Source organism: Palaemon carinicauda, chromosome 21 (assembly GCF_036898095.1).
Source record: "Palaemon carinicauda isolate YSFRI2023 chromosome 21, ASM3689809v2, whole genome shotgun sequence".
NCBI classification, from domain to species: Eukaryota; Metazoa; Arthropoda; class Malacostraca; order Decapoda; family Palaemonidae; genus Palaemon; species Palaemon carinicauda.
In genome coordinates, this window is record NC_090745.1 from 98,977,317 (window position 1) to 99,001,192 (window position 23,876).

Sequence of the window (23,876 nt, forward strand, 5' to 3'; positions counted from 1 at the left end):
CATGAGTAATAAGGGAAGAGGAGACAGAGAAGGAATGGGAGGAGTCTAGTTTGCTCCCATCATAAGAGCGTTCATCTCTATATCCTGATTGGGGAGCAGAGGAGTTGAAGCATCTCTTGGAACTCTTTTTATGAGGCAAAAGAGATCTCAGTACTCTGCCATTTTGAACACCTACAGCGAGGGCCATGTTTATCTATGTCTTCTGCCGATCCTCTCTTCTACATCCGGTGTGGGAGTGATCCTCAGGAAGGGGGGAAACTTTCCCTGCCCCTTATCCACTTTCTGTAAAGAATTTTTTGAGAAAGTATAGCATTCCAAAAAATTCTTATCCTGATAATCATAATCGTCAGACCGAGTGCAAGGACGGAGTCTATTTGAACAATTAATGGGTTTGTTTCTAGCATAAGGCACATGGTTCTTATTTGCGTAGGGTGAAGTTCTATCTCATTGGTTCCTGGCCGAGAGCCTATAAAACTCTGGTGGAACTTTGGATTTGTGAAGATGGTTTATTACATCCTCTAACATCAGATGGATGTATAGTTACATTGTTTTATAGCATCATCATGATGCAGAGGAATACTCCCATGCGTCAAGATGGCGGCGTGTTCGGTGACGTCACGACGCTTACGGGTGACAACTTGCTTGTACGCGTCACCCTTTCTAGGCTGCAGGTGAGTAACCTCACGGACAGAGGAGGTAAAGCATATAGTGACATCATCATATCTGGTTATGTCAGCACGTTCAAATTTATGAATCCTGATGGTATTCTTGGAAGAATATCTTGGAATGGCAGGAATAGTTACACTTAACATCCCCGCTTAGAAAGCTTAGAAGGAGAAGCCTGCTTGGAACATGAAGGTACTGTATTGCCAACTCTGGTAAGGGGGACATAGCCCAAGCGGTCTGACCACTCTCGTAGTACTGTAAAGAGATGTCAAATCTCTTGACTCATTCCGAGCGCTCTTTGGAGGAGTTTACTGCCAAGGACCACTAGGTGTACGAGGCAAGCCTTTCTCGTTAGTACGAGTAGGAAACTGGTAATCAGTATCTTCCAATAAGGCTGCCTCTGTACGAGGGGAAATGCCAAGCTCAACTCTAAGGTCCTTCCTGGAACAAGAAGGTGCTTTAACTGTTCTAATGGGAGACACTTCTATAGGGGTGAACATCTTACTTTGTAGTCTGATAAATACATATCCCCACTCAGCTCACTCATTGGGGGTGAGGGGGATCTAGACATAACAGTATAATCTGGTATTGAAGCATCAAGCGGATCTGGCTCAGAGAGTGAAGCTGCCGTAGCCAGGGGATCCGCGATAAGAACTGGTTCAATTTCATATCACACATTACTAACTAGGAAACAACATGTCAAGAAATTTTGGCCATGTCCTCCATTACAGAAACTTTGGTGGGGAGATAACGTTCATCGCTGAACCTACCCTTCGTTTCTTCTCACTACCTGAAGGAGGAGGAGGAGGAGGAGAGTGATCTCTCTTAGCTTGCTTCTTCTGACAGGAATGATATCTATCGCACTGAGAGGATAAACACTCCCTACAATACCCACATGGAGATTCCACCAAACATCTTTTTCTTCGGTAAGGATCCACTTCTACTCTGCTCATGAAGGTACCACAAGGGCCACCATTACTATCCGGGCAGGAATGCATCGAATTTGGCATACAGTAATTCCAAAGCAAATAGCCGTTGAAAGGTATTAAAACTACTTGACAGTTATAATTATACAGAAATATAATTAAAATATCCAGTTGTTTCCTTTTAAAGGTATATGATAAACAAAACACTGATTGCAAAAGAAACCTATTTCCCCCCACCCCCACACACACACACACACATGTAATATAAATTTAGTTCTTTTGTCATAATGTTTGTTTGTTCGCTTGTCATTCCATCTTGCGTGTGACTGTCACTATGAACTGGATAATTCCGGTTTTTGGTATTTCACGAGCTTGGAAATAGAGACCACGTGTAAGAACATGACAAATACTGCATAAAAGGGAAATAATGACAGTAGGATAACTTTTACTTACGAAAACAATGAACAATACTAATATGAAATATATAAGACATTATGATGATATTATTTTGTTGAAATGATTGTTAAAAAAAAAAGAATAAAATAAGAAAAAGAAAAATCTCGTAAGTCAACAACTTGCATTACTGGTAAAACATTTTGGTGTCATGGGTGGGACTTGTGAGAGTAATAGATGGAGAACCGATGATGTTTGAAGAGCTACGTAGTAATTTTTGTGTGATTTGAACATATATGCCAACATACGAATACACTTAAATAGACCTTACAGAATCATGAATAAAGACAGTTGGTGGTAAGTTGAGATGTGAGAATCCCTACGTCTCTAAGCTGTGGGTGTTAGGGGGTGGTTTGAGTAATGCCTCAGGTAGCAAATGTCGCCATTAGCTAGAAAGAGTGATGTTATTCTTTATGGAAACAAAAACTGATTAAAATAGCTCTTACATAATACCAAAGATTTTGTTGGTTGGCTGAAGAAAGGAGGAGGAGGGGCTGATATCAGGGAGAAAGGGAGAGGAGGAGATATTTTAGTGAAATTTCCCGAGTGTGAACTGTTTATGATATACGGCCATGTGCTTTACTCATTTGTAGGATATACAAGTAATTTAACCTCCTTATGGTTTAAATTTAAAACTTAGATTGTAATAATAATAATAATAATGACATACAGTATACAGACATCACCGTCTGTATCCCCAGACATGTTTTTTATCTATAATGATGTCATCGTATCGAAGGGGTTAAGTATGAAATTTTGTTGGAATTCTGATTTTAACAAAAATATATTTGAAACATTTCACTTGGCATCATGCAGAACTTTACTTGAAATTTGTATAAAGCACATCACTCAGTCATGCAATACTATTTAAAAAATTTCTTTACAGTGATGCTCTTCAGAATCATGACCCATTCCAAGATCTGAAAGAGAAAAGCCTCACAGATTCGCAGGAAGCTGTGGAATCACTAGCTGCACATATCATCTCTTTGTTGAATATACTCCCTACGCTTACTCATCAGCTGTTAAAGCAAAATTTTATTCAGTTATTAGAGGTAAGAGCTAAAGTGTTTAATATAGAATAAACTAATTTGGGCTCTGAAAATTTTAACTGATAAACATATATAGTACTGAATGTCATTTTCCTCTTGAATATATTTGTCTAGAGCTATTGTCTTTAATGACATAAACATTAAATGATAGATATTCTTGCAATGTTTTCCCCCATGTTCTGCCCCTAATTGAATACAAAGGGATTTTTTAGTAGGTGTTTGAATGTAACACTACCTTTCTTAGTCTATTTTGTAGTGTTAGTCAAATTTGTAACATCTTTTATATATGTACAAGTATTTTCCCTGCCCAAGTTTTAAATTTACTTGAATTAGCCATACTTACAAGTCACAGTGCCAATCCTCATCAGCGGACAGCTGATTTTCTGATTTTTTGTTTTACCCTACATCCCTACCCATCAGGTCCTTACATAATACATAGCTAATACAATGTACATAAAATATATATATATATATATATATATATATATATATATATATATATATATATATATATATATATATACACACACGCAGTAATACCTTGAGATACGAGCGACCCAAGATATGAGAAAATTGAGATACAGGGAAAAATTTGAGATACGAGGTAGAGCAATGCCTCACAACACAAAATTAATTCGTTTTGGAGTGGCTTTCGTACAGTGATTTTTTTCGTGTTGAGTCACATTTCACTTGTAAATTGCCTAATTTGTTCCAAACCCTACGAAACACCACATTAAATCTCATTATAAAGCAACAGTATAACCTCAATGAAATACTGTACAGCCAAATACAATTGAACCATTCAATGTACCTAAACTAAATGTTCATACATGTAAGTTAAGTAGTTATTACAACATAATGTAACAATAAATAGAAAATGATACAATACTACATAATACTGTACTATTATAGTTACCCCTATTATAGACTACAGCTACATTTTCTGTTTGAACCCATTTTCTTCAACTCTGTGATGGGTGACTATTTTATTCTCGGCCTGGCGGGCAAATCTCATCTTTCGTAAAGTGAGTCATAAAAATATTCGCATCTCGTTTCATAGCTTGAAAATTTCGTAAGCAGTGTCTTTCGGGAAGAGAGGTATGACTGTACAGTAGTTCCCTATGCGGCCGCCAGGTGGCCGCGTGTGCAAGAGGCTGCTCACGAGGACAGCATTGTTTGGTCTTTCCCGTCGCATCTCTGTCGCGTAAAGTTATCTCCGACCATCGGCCGTATTGTTTTGTTTCATAAAGTGTTTTTTGCGTGAATCAGTGCATAATTCATTAAATAAACAATGGGTCCAAAGTAAGCGAGTGCAAACAAGGGTAGTGAGAAGAAAAAGCATATGATGACAATAGAGATGAAGCATGAAATAATCGCAAAATATGAAGGTGGCGTAAGTGACTTAGGTGGCTCGCCATTACGAGTGTAGTAAATTGACTATATGTACCATCCTCAAGCAGGAGGATGCTATAAAGAGCACCAAGCCTTCCAAAGGAGTATCCATCCTTTCCAAGCTATGTAGTGATATTCACGACGAGATGGAGAGGCTTCTTTTGATCTGGATAAAAGAGAAGCAGTTGGCGGGAGATAGCCTGACCGAGACGATCAAATGCGAGAAGGCCAGTAGAATTTATGATGACTTGAAAAGGAAGCAAGCAGCCGAGAAAGGAGAGACTTCGACGCCAGCGGAAACCTTCAAAGCCAGTCATGGCTGGCTGGATAATTTCAAGAAACGGACTGGGATACACTCGGTTGTGAGGCATGGGGAAGCAGCAAGTTCCGACGCGAAAGCTGCGGCGGACTTCGTCACAACCTTTGCTCTGGTTATCGCCCAACATGGCTACATCCCCCATCGAGTCTTCAACTGTGATGAAACTGGCCTTTTCTGGAAGAAGATGCCTAGGAGGACTTTCATCACGGCAGAGGAGAAGCGACTACTGGGCCATAAACCCATGAAGGACCGGTTAACTCTAGCCTTGTGTACCAATGCCAGCGGTGACTGTAGGGTCAAGCCACTGCTGGTGTACCACTCGAAAAACCCACGTGCTTTCAAGAGCCAAAGGATCTTTAAAGAAAAACTGCAAGTGATGTGACGCGCTAATGCCAAGTCTTGGGTTACCCAGCATTTCTTCACAGTATGGGTTAATCTGTGCTTTGGTCTGGCAGTCAAAAAATATTTGGAGAAAAACCTGCCATTGAAATGTCTCTTGGTCTTTGACAATGCCCTTGGTCACCCTCCTGGTCTCGAAGAGGACATTCTTGATGAATTCAGGTTCATCAAGGTCCTTTATCTCCCGCCCAACACCACGCCACTCCTCCAGCCCATGGACCAACAAGTTATTTCCAACTTTAAAAAACTGTACACGAAGCCTTTGTTCAAGAAATTCTTCGATATCACAGATAACACCAATCTCGCCCTTCGGGAATTTTGGAAGGAACATTTTAACATTGTGCATTGTTTGAAAATTATTGACTCTGCGTGGCAGGGTGTCACAAAACGAACTCTTAATTCAGCGTGGAAGAAATTGTGGCCAGCTTCCGTTGCTGAGAAGGACTTTGAAGGGTTCGATACGACAGACCCTGATGACCCCGAACCTGTTGTGATGGATGAAATCGTGTCTCTTGGAAAGTCCATGGGGCTGGAGGTAAGACAAGGAAGACGTGAACGACCTTGTCGAGGAGCATCAGAAAGATGTGAACGACACAGGAATTGATCGAGCTCCAGGAGATGCAACATTCGGAAGTGTTGCAGGAGCTCAGTAGCGAGGAGGAGGTGGAAGACGAGGGCCGCCTTTCTACGGCAGAAATCAAAGACATGTTACCGAAGTGGCAGGAGTTTTCTAATTTTATGGAAAAGAGGCACCCAGACAAGTTGGCGAGTGGTCGTGCGTTAGCCTTGTGTGACGACACTTGCGTGCATCATTTTCGCAACATCCCTAAATAGGTTTCTTTTAAAAAGGCCGTCAAAAAGTGCAGGTGAAAGCGAGACAAAAAGTGCAGGGGAAAGCAAGGCAAAAAGAGCCAAGATTAAAATGAAAACAAAATGTAGAGTAAAGTTAAGTGTAGTGTAAGATTAACATTTTATTTTTAAGTGTGTGTACAGTAAGCTAGTTTTATTCAAGTTAAATTTAAAGTTGAATTTCATTCAAGTTGAATTTAAAGTTAAGGTTATGTTACTTACCGAACGTGTTGCCGTCAAGTCTCTCTCCTCCCCATCCTCTCTCCCTCCTCCTCCTCCACACATTCCCTAATAATGTTACATATCATAAACATTTCATAGCTATTTGTCATTTTGTTAGCATAGGATGTTGATTACAACCATTAAGAAAATGTTTTTCCTCTGTAATATACTGTTTTTAGGGGGTTTTTTTCAGAGGGTGGGAACGGATTAATTTGTTTTTAGTTATTTTATATGGGAAAAATTCATCGGAGATACGAGCAAATTGAAATATGAGCTTGGTCCCGGAACGGATTAAACTCGTACCTCAAGGTATTACTGTACAGTGAACCCTCGTTTATCGCGGTAGATAGGTTCCAGTCGCGGCCGCGATAGGTGAAAATCCGCGAAGTAGTGACACCATATTTACCTATTTATTCAACATGTATATTCAGACTTTTAAAACCTTCCCTTGTACGTAGTACTGTTAACAAACTACCCTTTAATGTACAGAACACTTAATGCATGTACTACAGTACCCTAAACTAAAACAGGCACAAATATTAAAGGTGATTTTATATCATGCATTTCCTAAACATGCTAAAAAGCACGATAAAAAATGGCAACCAATGTTTTGTTTACATTTATCTCTGATCATAATGTAGAAACAAACTGGAGGTAGGGCTTTGCTTATTACCCAGACATATTTCCCATACTTTTCCCTTAGAACTACATCACATCTTCCTACTTTAGATATATATATATATATATATATATATATATATATATATATATATATATATATATATATGTGTGTGTGTGTATATATATATATATATATATATATATATATATATATATATATATATATATATATGTGTGTGTGTATATATATATATATATATATATATATATATATATATATATATATATATATATATATATATATATATATATATATATGTGTGTGTGTGTGTGTATATATATATATATATATATATATATATATATATATATATATATATATATATTTATATGTATACACATATACATACCTACATATATACATAAATACATGCATACATATATATATATATATATATATATATATATATATATATATATATATATATATATTACTGTATATGTATGGGTTATGGAAAAAATCCGCGAAGTGGTGAATCCGCGATGGTCGAACCGCGAAGTAGCGAGGGTTCACTGTATATGTACAGTATATATCTATCTATCTATATATATATATATATATATATATATATATATATATATATATATATATATATATATATATATATATGTGTGTGTGAGTGTGTGTGTGTGTACTGTATAAACAGTACAGTGAGCCCTCGCTACTTCGCGGTTCGACCATCGCGGATTCACTACTTCGGATTTTTTTCATAACGCATGTATATACATATATCGCGGATTTTCCGGAAATTTCGAAAATACCGCGATGTGACCGATGGTGCGAGATTGGAGAAAGTAAGGGAAATTGAATCATGATTGATTTTCAATATAAATGAAACTTTGAGGAGCAACAAAGATATCATTTATTAGAGAGATAGAGAGAGGTAAGGAATGGGAGGTAGTGAAAAGTAGCCCACAGAGAGAGAGAGGTAGAGAGAGAGTGTGTGTGTGTGTTTGTGTGTGTTGATTTAAATGTAATAAACAAAAAAATTTGATAGGATATAACACATTGGTGCTTATGTAATATCAACTGTATAGACGGTTTGAATAAGTTAAGAAATGGTATAAACGATACTTTGTTAGTGTATTCGTACACTCTCAAGAGCGGCAGCTAGACGTCAGCTGATCTAATCACAGCCAAAAGTAAAACAAAAATAAGTCAACAATACTCTTGATTTTTAAAACACACCCAAAATTTAAAAACAAAAGTACACGCTTTCTTAATGTGCAATTAACTATTTAAAGAGTAGCAATTTTCTAGAATAAAATGATGTTTCCCAAAAAATAGTGGTTTGCTGAGGAAATCGGATGCCGTATTTTTAGCAACGATTGAAATGGATGTAAATTTGGCATAATTTTTTCGTTTCGTATTTAATTGACACTAAGAAAACTAATTTTAGTTTCTTCATCTACAGTATATGTAAGTTGTATAACACGAAGAGAGAGAGAGAGAGAGAGAGAGAGAGAGAGAGAGAGAGAGAGAGAGAGAGAGAGAGAGAGAGAGAGAGAGAGAGAGAGAGAGAATGAATCAGCTGTTGTAATCGAATGCCATGTTTTTGTTTCGTGAGAATTTCATCGCCACGACTATAACAACAACATACTGTACTGAACTTTACAGTATTATACAGACTACTGTAATATGATGAAGTAAAATATTTGTAATAACCTATTTTATATGAAAAGGGGCTATTTTTTTTTTTTTAAATTTACTTTTACGTACGTAAAACAACTCTCTCTCTCTCTCTCTCTCTCTCTCTCTCTCTCTCTCTCTCTCTCTCTCTCTCTCTCTCTCTCTCTCTCTCTCTCTCTCTCTCTCTCTCTCTCTCTCTCTCACGTAAATTGTTTTCCTGCTTTGCTACGTATGTATGATTTTATATAGATACGGTAAATAATATTTGTAATAACATATTTTCTAAAAGCTTTTACTGTAATATCATTATTTATCACTTTCATCATGCGCGTTAAATGCCTTCGTTTGTTTACTGAGCGTGGTTGTTTACTGAGCATAGTTTATGACGCCATCGTTTCAGGCGGCGTCATAAAGAAAAACATTTCATTTGGAAGTCCTAAGAAAAATTAAGTAAAACATTGGTAATAACAAAATCAACATACTGTACTGAATAATCAATGTAATCGGTGCAAAAACTAACCTATACACAGATGTGTAAATGCGTTTGTTTCTTCATTATGATCAGAGATAAACTAAACAAAACATTGGTTGCCATTTTTTATCGTGCTTTTTGGCGTGTTTAGGAAACGCATGATATAAAATCACCTTTAATATTTGTGCCTGTTTTAGTTTAGGGTACTGTAGTACATGCATTAAGTGTTCTGTACATTAAAGGGTAGTTTTCAATATTAATCTTACCCGATGATCATGTAGCTGTCAACTCTGTTGCCCGACAGAAATCTACGGTCGGGATACGCCAGCGATCGCTATACAGGTGGGGGTGTACACAACAGCGCCATCTGTGAGTAGGTACTCAAGTACTTCTTGTCAACAAGAACTCAATTTTTCCTCTGTCGTGCCTCCGGCAAGACCTACTAATACGCCGTCCCTAACTGGATTTGTTTTCACAACTTTTTGGTGAAGTACACTATTCCAGTTTTGAGCTTTCGCTATGCAGGGGTTTTATCTTCATTTCAAAACTTGAACTCGTTTTTGATAGATTTTATTATGGTGACGAAGAGAGTATGGACTCTCTTTCACTTTTAAATGGCCGACCCTTCCCTTAGACGGAAGTGTTGGTGTCGAAGAGAGTATAGACTCTCTTTCACTTTTTATGACCCACCCTTCCCTTAGACGGAAGCGTGTTTAGGTTTTTGGTAATTTTGCTTAACAAAGTTATAGATTTATTTTATATCTCTCCGCCATTTATAGGCCTCTTCGATTAACTTTCCATTTATTATAAACTTATAAAAATTAATTTTTATGTTTGTTTATATGCGACCTTTCCTAATAGTAGGCGGTCCTTACTTGGAACCGAAGTTAATTAACATTGAGCCCGTCATATCGTTTTTCCTGTTAAGAATTTATGCTATTTTAATTTTAATGTTTTTCAAAGAATTTCTTTGATAGTCTCGTACTGTTTTCAAAGTTGAACTAACGTTTGGTTTAGTCTCCGCAGTTGTTGACGTTCAGAACGTTCAACTTGCGCTCTATCGTTACGATAGAGAGAGAGTATTTCACGGTTTCACGTTGCATAAGAGTAAACCGATTCTAGCGTTTCGTTCATTCTTTCTTAGCTTAAATGGTTTTAATTCTAATAAAGGAACTTTTTATTTGGGAAACCTTTCAGTTTTTTTCCTTTAACAAATAATATGTTTTAACGATATATATAATTGGGCTCATCTCTCAGGTTCTAAGTCAAGAGAGAGAGAGAGAGAGATAGAGACGGAGGGAGAGAGAGGAGGATAAACGTTTCGTTCAAGCGGGTAACGTTGTTCTCGTTTTTTGCTCCCTAGTCGCAATAGGGGAAGAAGGTAAAACGTTTCTAGAGTTTTTTCTTGTTCCCAGGCTTTATGCGGTGAGAGATTTTAAACGTAGTTTATTTGATCTAGTGTTTAGTCTCTTTTCCAGCCACTGAATTCTTTATCTTTCATTATGTTTTTCTGTTACATTGTAATACTGTTTTCGCAATTACTACCTTTTAATGAAGGATAGGATTGCGTGTTTCAGGTACAAACCACTTAAAGTTTCGAGTTCAGTGAAATAAGTGCAAACAGAAAATCAAAAGTGATAAAGTGATATGCGCAAAGTGTTACAGTGTTGCGTTCGAGGGTTCGTCTGTTCGTGCCAGTTGTTCACCTAGTCCGATACCTCTTACAAGCTCCCAAGCCCAGGGGAGAAGTAATGTCGAAGGACTTATGGGTTCCACAGGCCTTGATCGACGAACAGACGTTTCCCTCCGTGGTTTCGGGTGTATCTACACACGTTGCCGACGTGATCACCCCACCCACACAAAGACGAGAGAGCCCATTTATTCCTCGTCTGCGGAAGAGGTTTCTCGCAGAAACCATGGACCAAATCTTGCAGCTTTTAAGTGCAAGTCGGTCCCTTCCGCGCAAGTCCAACGGCCTAGGTGTAGCCACTGGGTCAGTTCGGACTCGCTGCAGTACGACAACTGCACACCTCCCAAGAGAGGCAAGGTGGTACCGCAACAGGCAGTAACTCCGTCTGTTGCCGCACCAGCTGTTTTAGACCCTCAGTCACAACGGACAGTAGCTCCGTTTGTTGTTGTCTTTCATAGACCCTAGTGGTCCATGCTGCAGACTATACAGTCTCAGCTTGCTCCTTCATGCAGGAGTATCGTGCTGGAAGGTTGACAATGCACCTGTTAACCTACAACCCGCCGAGGTTGTGCGCTCAGCAGATACTGCGGCTGCCTGCTCCCACCCTCCTCCTGTGAGAGCTCCACCACCGATGCGCAGTCCACCCTGCCAGACGCATGTTCTTGCTGCACCATCTGCTAACATGCGTGAGCTACCGCATCAGCAGTGGGAAGGTTCTGTAGAGCTGCCGGGTTCCAGCACTATGCGGCATTCTCCGCAGCCCATGCAGCATGCTCTGCATACCTTACAGCATGCTCCGCATACCATGCAGCATGCTCCGCATACCATGCAGCATGAGCCGCATACCTTACAGCATGCTCCGCATACCATACCGCATGCTCCTCAACTCACCGCAGCCCCTCCCACGCACCAGCACTCTGCTTTTGTTGTTGCCAGCTCCCACACTCCGACTGCGGAGAAGGTTGACGATGCACCCGTGGGCCTACACCTCCCACGGTTGTGCGCCCGGCATGGCTTCCTGCTCTCACACTCTTGTTGTGAGAGCTCCTCCACCCATGCACAGTCAACCCTGCCAGATGTATGATGACTCCCACACACAGAGCACTCCGTTGCCGTGCGTGAGCTACCACAAGCTGCCGTGTTTTGACACGGTGTGTCAGCCTCCGCAACACACTGTGGTTACCGCCACTCGCCAGCAGCAAACTAGTCAGTCAGGAGTTGAGGCTTCCCCACACAACTTTGGTTGTTGCCAACTCACAGACTGTCATACAGTTACATGACGTTGCCTTCTGGTCTGCTACTTATACACCAGTGCTGTATGTCCTCACGCTCCTGTTGTGGTTGACAGTTCAGTTTTTGACAGTTCACAGACTGTCAAGCAGTTTCATAACGTTGCCTTCTGGTCTGCTGCTTTTGCACCAGTGAAACTCTCACTGAGAGAACCTAGCTTTTCTCGGATATGGTTCCTGTAGATGAGAAAGTGCTGTTCTCCCTCCTTCTGATATTCCCTTGAGGACTCTGTCATTTGGAGAGGAGCCTTAAGCTGCTTAGCCTCCTATGGACTTTTATTTAAGCATAACATGCTTCCAGGGAGGGTAAATGGTTCCGCTTCAGTCGCTAACCCCGTCTGTTGCCACACCTGCTCCCATAGACCTTGGGCTTTGTTGCAAGACATGCAGTCCAAGCTTAGTCCTTGATAGAGGATTTTTTACGGAGAAGACCCTTCTTGCCAACGACCTTCCTACCGGTTGGTTGTACGCCCTGTTGACGCTGAGGTATCCTACTCACGTCCTCCAGTTGAGATGGTTCCTCCACCGGTGCGACCCAGTGTGGGTTGCCAGTCGCATGTTGATGTTATGCTACTCTCGGAGGTGGTTGTGGACGTTCAGTGTGTCACTGGGAAGACGTTCAACAACCAGCAGAGGTGACTTGTTGTGACGCAGTGCGGCAACCTCAGCAACCCGATAAGGGGTTGTCTGTACTACCCAGACAGTCTAGACAGTTTCGGGTTGTCGCTGTACTTCCTCGCTTCCCCATGGTTGACAGTTCACAGACTGTGCAGCAGTACCATGATCTTGTGTCCGGCTCCGTCACGCATCCACCAGTGCGACCGGATTCAGCGAGTCAGACGTTGCCCACTCCGTTGCCGTTTCCTCATCAGTTTCGGATGAGGAACCCTCTGATGAGGACATGGCTGAACAAGAAGATCAATCCCCAGCCCTGCTATCCATCCAGAAGATGCTGAAGAAGGAATACGGCCCTGTCAGGCTGTGGATGAGTCTGGTTAGGACACTGTCATCCGTGGTGCATTTGGTGTCACTTGGAAGACTACACCTCCGTCCTCTTCGGTTTCATCTAGCTCTTCACTGGAAAAGGACAAGACGCTAGAAGCGGTCTCGATCCCGGTTTCCGGAAGATAAGTCTGGTCTATCCTGAGGAAAGGACTTTATCAACCTTTTATAGGGTCTTCCCCTGACTGTTCAGACTCCCAACCACGTTCTCTTCTCAGACGCATCGGACGTAGGCTGGGGTGCGACCTTAGGCGGTAGGGAATGGTCGGGATTATGGAACTCGCGTCAAAGGACAATGCATTTTAACTGCAAGAAGCTTCTGGCAGTAAGTCTGACCTGGAAAAGCTTCAGGTCTCTCCTTCAAGACAAAGTAATGGAGGTCAACACGGACAACTCCCTGCTTTGATGTTCATCTCCTAGCAAGGAGGGACCTACTCTCTGACATGGTGCGAGTTCGCTAGTGACCTCCTCTCCTGTTCAACAGGTCTAGACTTTTCACTAGTAACAAATTCTTCCAAGGCAACTTGAATGTCTTAGCAGTTTGTCTCAGTAGGAAGGGACAATAATTCCAACATATTGGACCCTCCACAGAGATGTATGCAAGAGACTTTGGGTCACCTGGAGCCATCCAACCATAGATCTCTTCGCAACCTCGATGTCCAAGAGGCTCTCAACAGACCCAGCAGTGGTTCTTTTAGATGCCTTTCTACTAGATTAGTCTCATCTAGATCTATATGCATTCCCTCCGTTCTAGTTTGTCAACAAGGTACTGCAGAAGTTCGCCTCTCACGTTGGGACAAAGTTGACACTAGTTGCTTCCCTCTGGCCCGCGAGAGAATAACTTACCGAGGTACTTCGATGGCTAGTAGACGTTCCCAGAACTCTTCCCCTAAGGGTGGACCTGCTACGTCTGCCACGCGTAAGAAGGTACTCCAAGGCCTCCACGCTCTTCGTCTCACTGCCTTCAGAGTATCGAAAGACACTCGAGAACTAGAGGTTTTTCGAAGGAGGCAACCAGAGCGATTGTTAGAGCAAGGAGAACATCCACCCTTAGAGTCTACCAATCGAAGTGGGGAATCTTCCTAAACTGGTGCAAGTCAGTATCCGTATCCTCGACCAGTACCTCTGTAACTCAAATAGCTGACTTCCTCTTATATCTGAGAAAAGAGCGATCTCTTTCAGCTCCCACTTTCAAGGGTTACAGAAGCATGTTGGCATCAGTCTTCCGTCACAGAGGCTTAGATCTTTTTAACAATAAAGATCTACAGGACCTCCTTAAGTCTTTTGAGACCACGAAGGAGCGTCGTTTGGTTACACCTGGTTGGAATTTAGACGTGGTTCTAAGATTCCTTATGTTAGACAGGTTCGAACCACTTCAATCAGCCTCCCTGAAAGATCTCACCTTTAAGACTCTTTTCCTGATATGCTTTACCAGCTAAAAGAGTCAGTGAGATTCATGCCTTCAGCAAGAACATCGGATTTTCATCCGAAACGGCTACATGTTCTACATCTTGGTTTTCTAGCCAAACACGAGCTGCCTTCTCGGCCTTGACCAATATCGTTCGTTATTCCAAACTTATCGATATGGTTGGAAATGAACTAGAAAGAGTATTATGTCCTGTAGAGCTCTTAAGTTCTATTTTAAAACCTTTATGAGGCCCGTCTGAAGCTTTATGGTGTTCAGTTAAGAATTCATCTTTGCCTATGTCAGAGAATTCTTTATCCTATTATTTTCAGACTGTTAATACGAGAAGCTCATTCCCTTCTGAATGAGGAAGACCAAGCTTGGCTGAAGGTAAGGACACACGAAGTTAGAGCTATCACAACTTCCGTGACCTTTTAATAAAATAGATCTCTGCAAAATATTTTCGACGCAACCTTTTGGAAAAGCTAATCAGTGTTCGCGTCTTTTATCTTAAGAATGTCCAGTCTCTTTACGAGAACTGCTACACTCTGGGACCATTCGTAGCAACGAGTGCAGTAGTGGTGGGGGCTCCACCACTACAATTCCCTAATTCCAGAACCTTTTTAATCTTTCTCTTGAAATATTTCTGGGTTGTCCGGAAGGCTAAGAAGCCTTCCGCATCCTGGTTGATTTGGCGGGTGGTCAAATTCTTTCTTGAGAAGCGCCTAGATTAGAGGTTGTGATGAGGTCCTTTAGTATGGGTTGCAGCCCTTAATACTTCAGCACCTAGGAGTCGCTCAGCATCCTAAGAGGATCGCTAGGCTCAGTAAGGAAGACGTACTTAAAAAGGCAGAGTAATGGTTCAAGTCGACTTCCTTACCAGGTACTTATTTATTTTATGTTTGTTATTTTGAATAACGGCTAAAATAAGATACGGGATACTTAGCTTCTTTGTTAACATGTATGCTGGTCTCCACCCACCACCCTGGGTGTGAATCAGCTACATGATCATCGGGTAAGATTAATATTGAAAAATGTTATTTTCATTAGTAAAATAAATTTTTGAATATACTTACCCGATGATCATGAATTTAAGGACCCGCCCTTCCTCCCCATAGAGAACCAGTGGACCGAGGAGAAAATTGAGTTCTTGTTGACAAGAAGTACTTGAGTACCTACTCACAGATGGCGCTGTTGTGTACACCCCCACCTGTATAGCGATCGCTGGCGTATCCCGACCGTAGATTTCTGTCGGGCAACAGAGTTGACAGCTACATGATCATCGGGTAAGTATATTCAAAAATTTATTTTACTAATGAAAATAACATTTTGTTAACAGTACTACGTACAAGGGAAGGTTTTAAAAGTCTGAATATACATGTTAAATAAATAGGTAAATATGGTGTCACTACTTCGCGGATTTTCACCTATCGCGGTCGGGTCTGGAACCTATCTACCGCGATAAACGAGGGTTCACTGTATTCTCTTGTCATATTGTGGCTCATGTTTCGCGGCCATGGTGCATTGCAGGTTTTTATTATTACAGTATTATAAGTATAACTAGCTAATCTACAACCCTTGTTGGAAAAGCAAGATGCTATACAGTAAGCCATAGGGATCCAAGAGGGGAAAATATCCCAGTGAGGAAAGAAATTAAGGAAATAAATTAACTATATGAGAAGAGGAAATAAGGAAATAAATAAATGATATGAGAAGTAATGAACAAATAAAATAAAATATTTTAAAAACAAGAACAACATTAAAACAGATATTTCATATATAAACTATAAAAAGACTTATGTCAGCTTGTTCAACATAAAAACTTTTGCTTCAAGTTTGAACTTTTGAAGTTCTACCGGATTAGGAAGATTATTCCTCAACTTGGTCACAAGTGGAATAAAATTTCTAGAATACTGTGTAGTACTGAGCCTCATGATGGAGAAGGCTTGTCTATTAAAATGAACTGCATGCCTAGTATTACGAAGGGGATGGAGCTCTCCAGGAAGATTTGAATGTAAAGGATGGTCAAAATTATAAAAAAATCTTATGCAACATGCATAAAAAACTAATTGAACAACAGTGCCAGAGATTAATCTCTAGATCTGGAATAAAAATTTTAATAGACCGTAATTTCCTGTCCAACAAATTAAGATGAGAATCAGCAGCTGCAGGCCAGACAGGAGAACAATACTGAAAACAAGGGAGAAAGAAAGAGTTAAAACACTTCTTCAGAATAGATTACCCAGCAGATGTCTGGATGCCTCCGAAAATCGATGACTGCAGTCCACCAGGCTAAGTATGCCTTCTTTTGTGGTTGTTGCTGTTCAAGGGGTATCTCTCCACGTGGTACCTCTATTCGAATAATCGTGGACTTCTTTTCTACCTGCATAGGGAAAAACTCTACTCTTTCTGAGGTAAAAGGCTATCGCTCAGCCTTGAGCCAAGTCTTTAGACTTACCGGGTAAATATTTCTTTCTTGAAAGAAATTTCTATGCTTATACAGAGCTTTGAGCAATCTGATCTTCCTGTTGAAATTAGCCCGCCTTCTTGAAATGTGATTAAATTTCTAGGAGCCTTGAAGAGGGCCTGCCCGACGACCGCATGAAGCATTGGTCTGATATGGACCTTACCCTGAAGATTGTATTCCTTCTCGCCTTGGTGTTAGCCAAACGAGTAAACGAGCTGCACAGGCTTTTTTTCGACATCACATATTCAAGAGGTTGGAGGGAGGTCTCTCCAAGCTTTATCCTTGAATTTTTACGAAAACCCCAAATCCATCGTCATCAGATCCTAGATTTTCATCATTTCAAGTTTCTAGTCTTCAGGAAGTAACTGAACACCCTGATAAACTCCTACTGTGTCCTGTAAGGGCATTGAGAAGCTATCTTAAGGGGACCGTCCGCCATGCCATGATTTTTTTTTTCTAATTATTCAAAATACACAATTTCTATTTATGTTTTAGACATATATGATACCTTCAGCATATAAAAATTTCAAGTAATTTGATTGAAAACTTTTTGATATATTAGCAAAAATCATGATTTTAAAACATTGTTAAGTACATTTTTCTCCACTAATATGACACCAATTGTTTTGAAAATCATACCATCAAAACTTCTTTATAAATTGAATAATTCTGTGAGACAGATTTTCTATTTTCCTTTTTCTTTTTTTTTTAATGAATTTCTTCTTTATTTTCTTCATCTAGATGTATAATATTCATGAAAAAAAAATCAAAGGAAAATCAAAATTCTGGTACATAAAATTGTGGGATTTTCATTCGTCTTTTCAATGATATCTTTCTCTCTAAAATCGAACAATAAATAAGTGAGAAAAATGTACGTAAGTGTGAATAAATATGTTTTTGAGGTACGAGCTCCCAAAGATTTGCAACAAATTTTTGCTTCTTTTTTTTTATGAAATCAAGATAAGATTATTATGATAACCTTACTTTGTACTTTTATTGTTTATTCCTACATGAATGCACCCTAAACAAGGTATTTAAAACCTAAGTTTACTACAGTATTACACTTGGCGTAAGGGTGTCATGAGTTGCCACCGCCCTCTCATTGTTGCCAGAGTTTTAGTTAGTATGTTTCAGCTTTGTACTCTTAGTATGTTTCAGCTTTGTACTCTTAGGATGTTTCAGCTTTGTACTCTTAGTATGTTTCAGCTTTGTACTCTTATTCATATTTATCTCTCTTCTTGGTTCTTTTTTCTTGCTCTCTGCTTACTTTTTGTTCTTTCTATGACCTTAGGTAACATTGGCCTTGCTATAAGGTTCCTAAGGATGGTGTGAAAACACAATGTACATTCGAACTGCAAGTAAACAAACATGTGCATTATAACTTCTATATGTCTTTGGAAACTCTGGTTGTTGTTCTCATAGTTTTCGTTCACCTACCCTCTACCAATGCCTTCCATTTCTGCCAGACATACAAAATTTTTAAACATAAGTGAAGAAATCGCTATATATATGCAAAAATAAACACATAAAGCCGATTCTGTCAAACTCAGTCATGCAGATGATTCAGTAACGATGACGTCATCATTTAAAGACCGCTATATCTTCATTATTTGTAAAAATAATTGGCTTAAACTTCTGGAGAGCATGTGCGATTACCTGTCGGTGATTGACACCATATAATTTTTAACAGCTGTGTTCTAGCTTTTCTGTTTTCTATTTTCCAATAGTAGAGGACTTACGTTTGTATAGTTAGGAAAAATACAAATTCCTTTAAAAAGTTTTGATTCTTTAAAAAATATATGTTCCTTTTTCGAATGGTGTAGAGAGCAATGCATAAGATAGGTATGCAAAAGATTTAACAAGAAAATTAGATATATATTTAACCTCTAACCTGTATGCATTTTTTTTTTAATTTCAGGCTTCGTTATGGGGAAACAAATGTGATTTGAGCATATCTTGTGGTGCTGACGTAGCTCAGACTTCTGACTTGATGAAATGTTTGGACACATTAAGGGAAAACATTCTTGTAAATCAGTCTGATTCATTGTGGCAGCTTTTGGTTGCTCTCCCTGAAGACCAGAGAGATATTGGTAATTACTTTCTGTAGATCTGCAAAACCCTATAATATTTTTATCCTTTTTTTCCTTTAGATGTCATCTTTATTTTTAAGAAAATGGTCAAACTTTTTTTTCTGGTTTCATGGTTGATTGTTTAACATTTGGGTATAATATACATATTTTAAGCAGATCTTGACCATGATTTTAGTCATATAAGGGTGTAGGCAACGTTATTAATGAAAGGGCCATTTTTATGTTTTAGTAAGAGAGAGAGATATATATACTCTCTCTCTCTCTCTCTCTCTCTCTCTCTCTCTCTCTCTCTCATGAATTGACTGTCTGCTTTTGAACCATTTATATATGCTAAAAATTCGCTTAACCATGGCCTCTAAATGGGAAGTACCATACACCATTACATCACCATTCAGTAGAGTAAACTGGTGTAAAGTCGAAGTTTTACTTAGAGGAAATGTTTGTTAATGGTACTCCTGCACTTACACTCCTGGCTTGGTCTCTGGGGACTATGCATCAGGAGCAAGGAGACCTCAGAGTTATGTTGATGGGCTTCTAGGTTCTTGTGTTGTGTAGGGGTCCTCCAGTGTTTGTCATACCCCTTCAGAGGTTGGAGGCACTCCTCTGTTTATGCATACCACTGACGACAATTGGGACTTAAGGAATGCTTTTGCCTCCTTAGGTTTTTCAGGTATGATCCCCTGTGCCCGTGTCTCCTTTGGTAATCCCAGTGGTGTAGGGCATGGTCAGTGAGTCCCCGGTGTCAGTGACTCCTGTCATGTATACAGTAGTTATCTCTCCATGGGTGAGGGCATCCACGGGATTGAATGGACATGTTGCCCTGTTGCCGGGGGCTTTCTTGTGCATCTTCCATCACCCAGTCAACCCAGGCTTCCCCTGTGCCTTCACTCTGACCCTTATGACTTTGGTCTGGGGCTTCCACACCCCTGTGTGTTTACCCCTCTCCTGTGACAGTTTCTTAGAGTTGTGGTTCCTGTTGGAGCAACCCCTGTGGTTTCTCCCCCATGGAGAGCGTCATAGCTTTGGTCTCTTGGAGTTTGACTCCTCTGCCTCCAGAGCCTGAAGGGAGAGTTGGGGAGAAGAAGAAATGTTTGTGTTCATCTTCATCCTCTTTGACTTTCGAGTCTGTACATACTTCTGCTAAGAAAAAGTCAAAGAAAGGGTGGATGGCACCAGAGTGACTCTCTTGACACATGGTGAGGGAGGCACGGACCCATTTTTCAAAGCTTTCTCTGTAGCCAAGCAGGACAGGTGTTATGATGCTTCATTTGAGCCCGTAACCCTGTGTCATGGCTCCAAGCCAAGCCTTGGGTTCCCAGTTACCCAAATAGCCAAGCGAGAAAGGTGTTACGCACCTGGGTTTCATGCCTGGGGGCTGCGGATGGGGTCCCAGGCTACTTGACTGGACAGGTTGACTGATCTTGGCAGCTTATTCCACATTATTCTTATTACCTTTATTTTCTTTTTATTATTCAATAGTTCCAACTTTATTTTATATATATTGATTTAATCTAGTACAGGGTTTGTATGAGTAAATTTACTGCATAAAAATTTGTATATTTTTTCCTGTAATTTTACCGAAATTGCTTTCACATTTGGCTTACCCCATCAGCACAGATGGTCACAAACTGAGTAAATGAAGTACCTGTAAAATCATTGGTTTTGTTTAAAAAAAAAAAAAAAATTGCATTCAAAATAAAAAGAAAGCTCTAAAAATATCATAACTTTAAAACATGAAATATGTTCAGTTTTTGTAATAAGAGATTTTCAGAGTAATAAAACATGGTATTGAGAACTGCACAGTTAGATAAGACAAATAAAATTTAAGAGAGTAGAACTCACTTCATATTATACCTTTCAAGAGCTTTCTTTAGAATTAATGGGACAATATTTCAATGAACTTACCCTAATGTTCATATTGCTCCCTCTCTCAGAAACTTGGTTTATTGATATTTACCTGTAAAATTAAGAAAAAAATTCCTTTTTTTTTTCTTTCAATAGACACTTGCCTGTAGTATAGCAGTTGATGACAAGAAGCAAAGCTCCAGGTGCTCTATTATTTCAGTCTTTCGGTAGCATCTTTTAGGTGCCAACGCACCTCTTCCAGATTGTGATGAGTTAATAGTGATTTATGCTGTCACTCAGAATTTGTTAACAATCACTACACGGGAATAGTACTGCGATGTAAATAACGCTTGTGATGAGTGTGGATACCTTACTGTTCCTCTCATGGGAAATATGTTTCAAGTTAACCGCAAACGAAGTTTAACATTAGTTCAGGGGGAACTCCAGAAAAGATAAAGCTAGTTGTTTTGTGGCAGGGTTGATGAGGACTATGACACACCAGTATTGTATCGATGAAGACTTTTAATATGTTCATGAAAGTGGCCTAAGGAAACCACGGACCAGTTTTCATGTTCCAGCAAATTTGTTAGGTTGATGGTTTTTTGCCTAAAATTCCTTGACTAATTTTTTATTCTATTCTGTTCAAAAAGGGCAAATGCTACCAGTTCCCTCCATGTTAAGGTAGATAATTGGGTTAGATAAAGTATCCTAATGTAATGATTATTAATATGGAATTTTCATAGTAAAATTAGCATTAATAATACTTACCAGGATAATCGTGTTAGTCCCACCATCCTTCCCCACTTCTGGTATCATATAACGGGAGAAAGAGTTGAGCGACCTCCCATTCCGGCCATCACTGTTACCAACAGCGGTATTGTTCAGTGGCCACTTTCTTCTTATTAATGGTAGAAGAGACGTCTTAGCTATGGTAAGCAGCTCTTCTAGGAGAAGGACACTCCTGAATCAAACCATTGTTCCCTAGTCTTGTGTAGTGCCATAGCCTCTGTACCATGGCCTTCCACTGTTTTGGATTAGAGTTCTCTTGGTTGGGGGTACACTCAGGCATGCTGTTCCATCTTATTTCTCTTCCTCTTGTGTTTTTGAAGTTTTTATAGTTTATGTAAAATCTGATTTAATGTTGTCTACTGTTCTTCGTATATTTTATTTTGATTGTTTAATACTTCGTCTTGTTTTTTTTTTCCTAGTTTCCTTTCCTCACTGGGCTATTTTCCCCTGTTGGAGCCCTTGGCCTTATAGCATCTTGCTTTTCCAACTAGGGTTATAGCTTAGCTTGTAATAATGATAATAATATGGAATAGGAGATATCAGTGTTGCCAATATGGTAAATATTTGAGCTGGTTATTGGGATTCAGGGCTAGCTACATTATCAAGGTAAGTATTATTAATATTAATTTTGTTAGGAAAATTCTAAGTTTTTAATGCCAGTTCCTCCTTAAAATGTATAATTTTTTTTTTTCAGTACTAGTCCTAGATAATGCGGGCTTTGAGCTGGTTAGTGATCTCTGCTTGATGACTTTCTTAATGGAGTCTGGTTTGGCAACAAATGTTGTTATACATGTCAAGACTCGCCCTTGGTTTGTGTCAGACACCACGTACAGAGACTTTACATGGGCGTTAGAAAAACTAAAGTAAGTAATGTATAGAAAGTCTGAATGGTTAACATAATTTTTGAAATTATGAAGACCAACTTCCTTTGGAGTGTGTTACCTTTGTTAGGAAATGGCAGGTATATTACTTCTGCATGCTAATTTGAAGAGCCACATTTGTATTTATATTTGCTAAAGGCATGAAAATGTGTCTTCATTCAAGTGTAAAGCTACCAGTTGTATGTTAAGAATGCTTACTAGCTAGAATTATCAATCACAGTGAGGTTGGGCAACATAAACTTGGCTTGGCTTTTTATAGTAACTATTTATGGACTAAATTCATGCTTCTAAAGCCAATTTTAATTTCCCTTTTAATTCTTATAGTAGTAAATTATTGTCTGTGATAAGATTAATGATCCCTAGTTAGTGGGAGCTCTTGAAAAACTGCAGCTTCTTTCTTTAGAATTTGATTAACAACAGGAAAACATGTTGCAACTTTTTGTATTTACTTAACTAGCTTATATCTTTTACCATGGAAATTTGCATTAATGTTATTGGTTTGTAGTTATTTGTTCCTTTGCATTTACAAACACTTTGTCCTTTAAAATAGGCAACAGTATCTATGCAAGCTGGAATAGCCATTGAATTTGTTAACGACAGGTGAGCGTGGGGAAGTGCCCCCACTCACTCTCTTGTCAAAGACTTTACTTTTGTCTTCTGCTATAAAGAGTATGTATGTATCATTACAACCTATCCAAAGTCTTTGATTCTTTTTCTTGCTTTTTACAGAAAGTTGATGATTGTTTGGATTTGGGCTAATTATAATTTTTATTCAATTTTGTAAACGTGAAGGAAAAATGTGGGCTCTGCAACCAGTTTATGATATGGGATATGACTTCGCAGTCATCATTCTCTAACCAGAATAGTGTTCTGGTATCCTGTGTTGAGAATATGGCATACTTATTGTCAGCTGGCAGTTGAGGAACCGAAACTCGCTCTCCACCTCAATAAATAGAGGCAAGAGTATGAGTACTTATTCTGTCTCTACTTTAATCGGTGCCATAGATCTTTCTTTCTCCTTTCCTCTGATGACTGCTGTCCTGGTCTGTCAGACCCCAATTACATTGCAAGTTTTGTCCTTGAGTTGGAACACTCATTTTCATGGGGACGGAGTATATCTCTATAGTAGCAGGCCAAATTCTCTACCCCTGCGATGTATGATGGTACTTTGTATTCGTTTGCCCCACAGGTACCGAACCTTAATACCTTTGTGATTGTTTTTTCTCTAATCCATGAGCAAAGGTTCTTTGTGCCAGAGTCAGTTGCATTTTTATTTCTTCACGTTGATCCGTCAGTGAATGTAAGGGGATGCCCCTTCCTTTGGAGAGACTCAAGTTAGGAGGCATATACTTCATGGCCT

General features: G+C 39.5%; 2 protein-coding genes across 4 annotated transcripts in view; one reads left to right on the top strand and one right to left on the bottom strand.

The window, feature by feature from the left end:
* LOC137615345 (inactive phospholipase C-like protein 1) overlaps positions 1 to 23,876 on the bottom strand; it is a 1,261,629-nt gene that overhangs the window by 360,583 nt on the left and 877,170 nt on the right. The window lies entirely within an intron of this gene.
* Positions 1 to 23,876, top strand: part of LOC137615347 (damage-control phosphatase ARMT1-like) — a 57,242-nt gene that overhangs the window by 24,039 nt on the left and 9,327 nt on the right. The window contains exons 5-7 of the mRNA XM_068345152.1: positions 2,932 to 3,097; positions 18,830 to 19,001; positions 22,330 to 22,498. Of these exons, the coding sequence (XP_068201253.1) occupies positions 2,932 to 3,097; positions 18,830 to 19,001; positions 22,330 to 22,498 (507 nt within the window). The remainder of the gene's footprint in view (positions 1 to 2,931; positions 3,098 to 18,829; positions 19,002 to 22,329; positions 22,499 to 23,876) is intronic.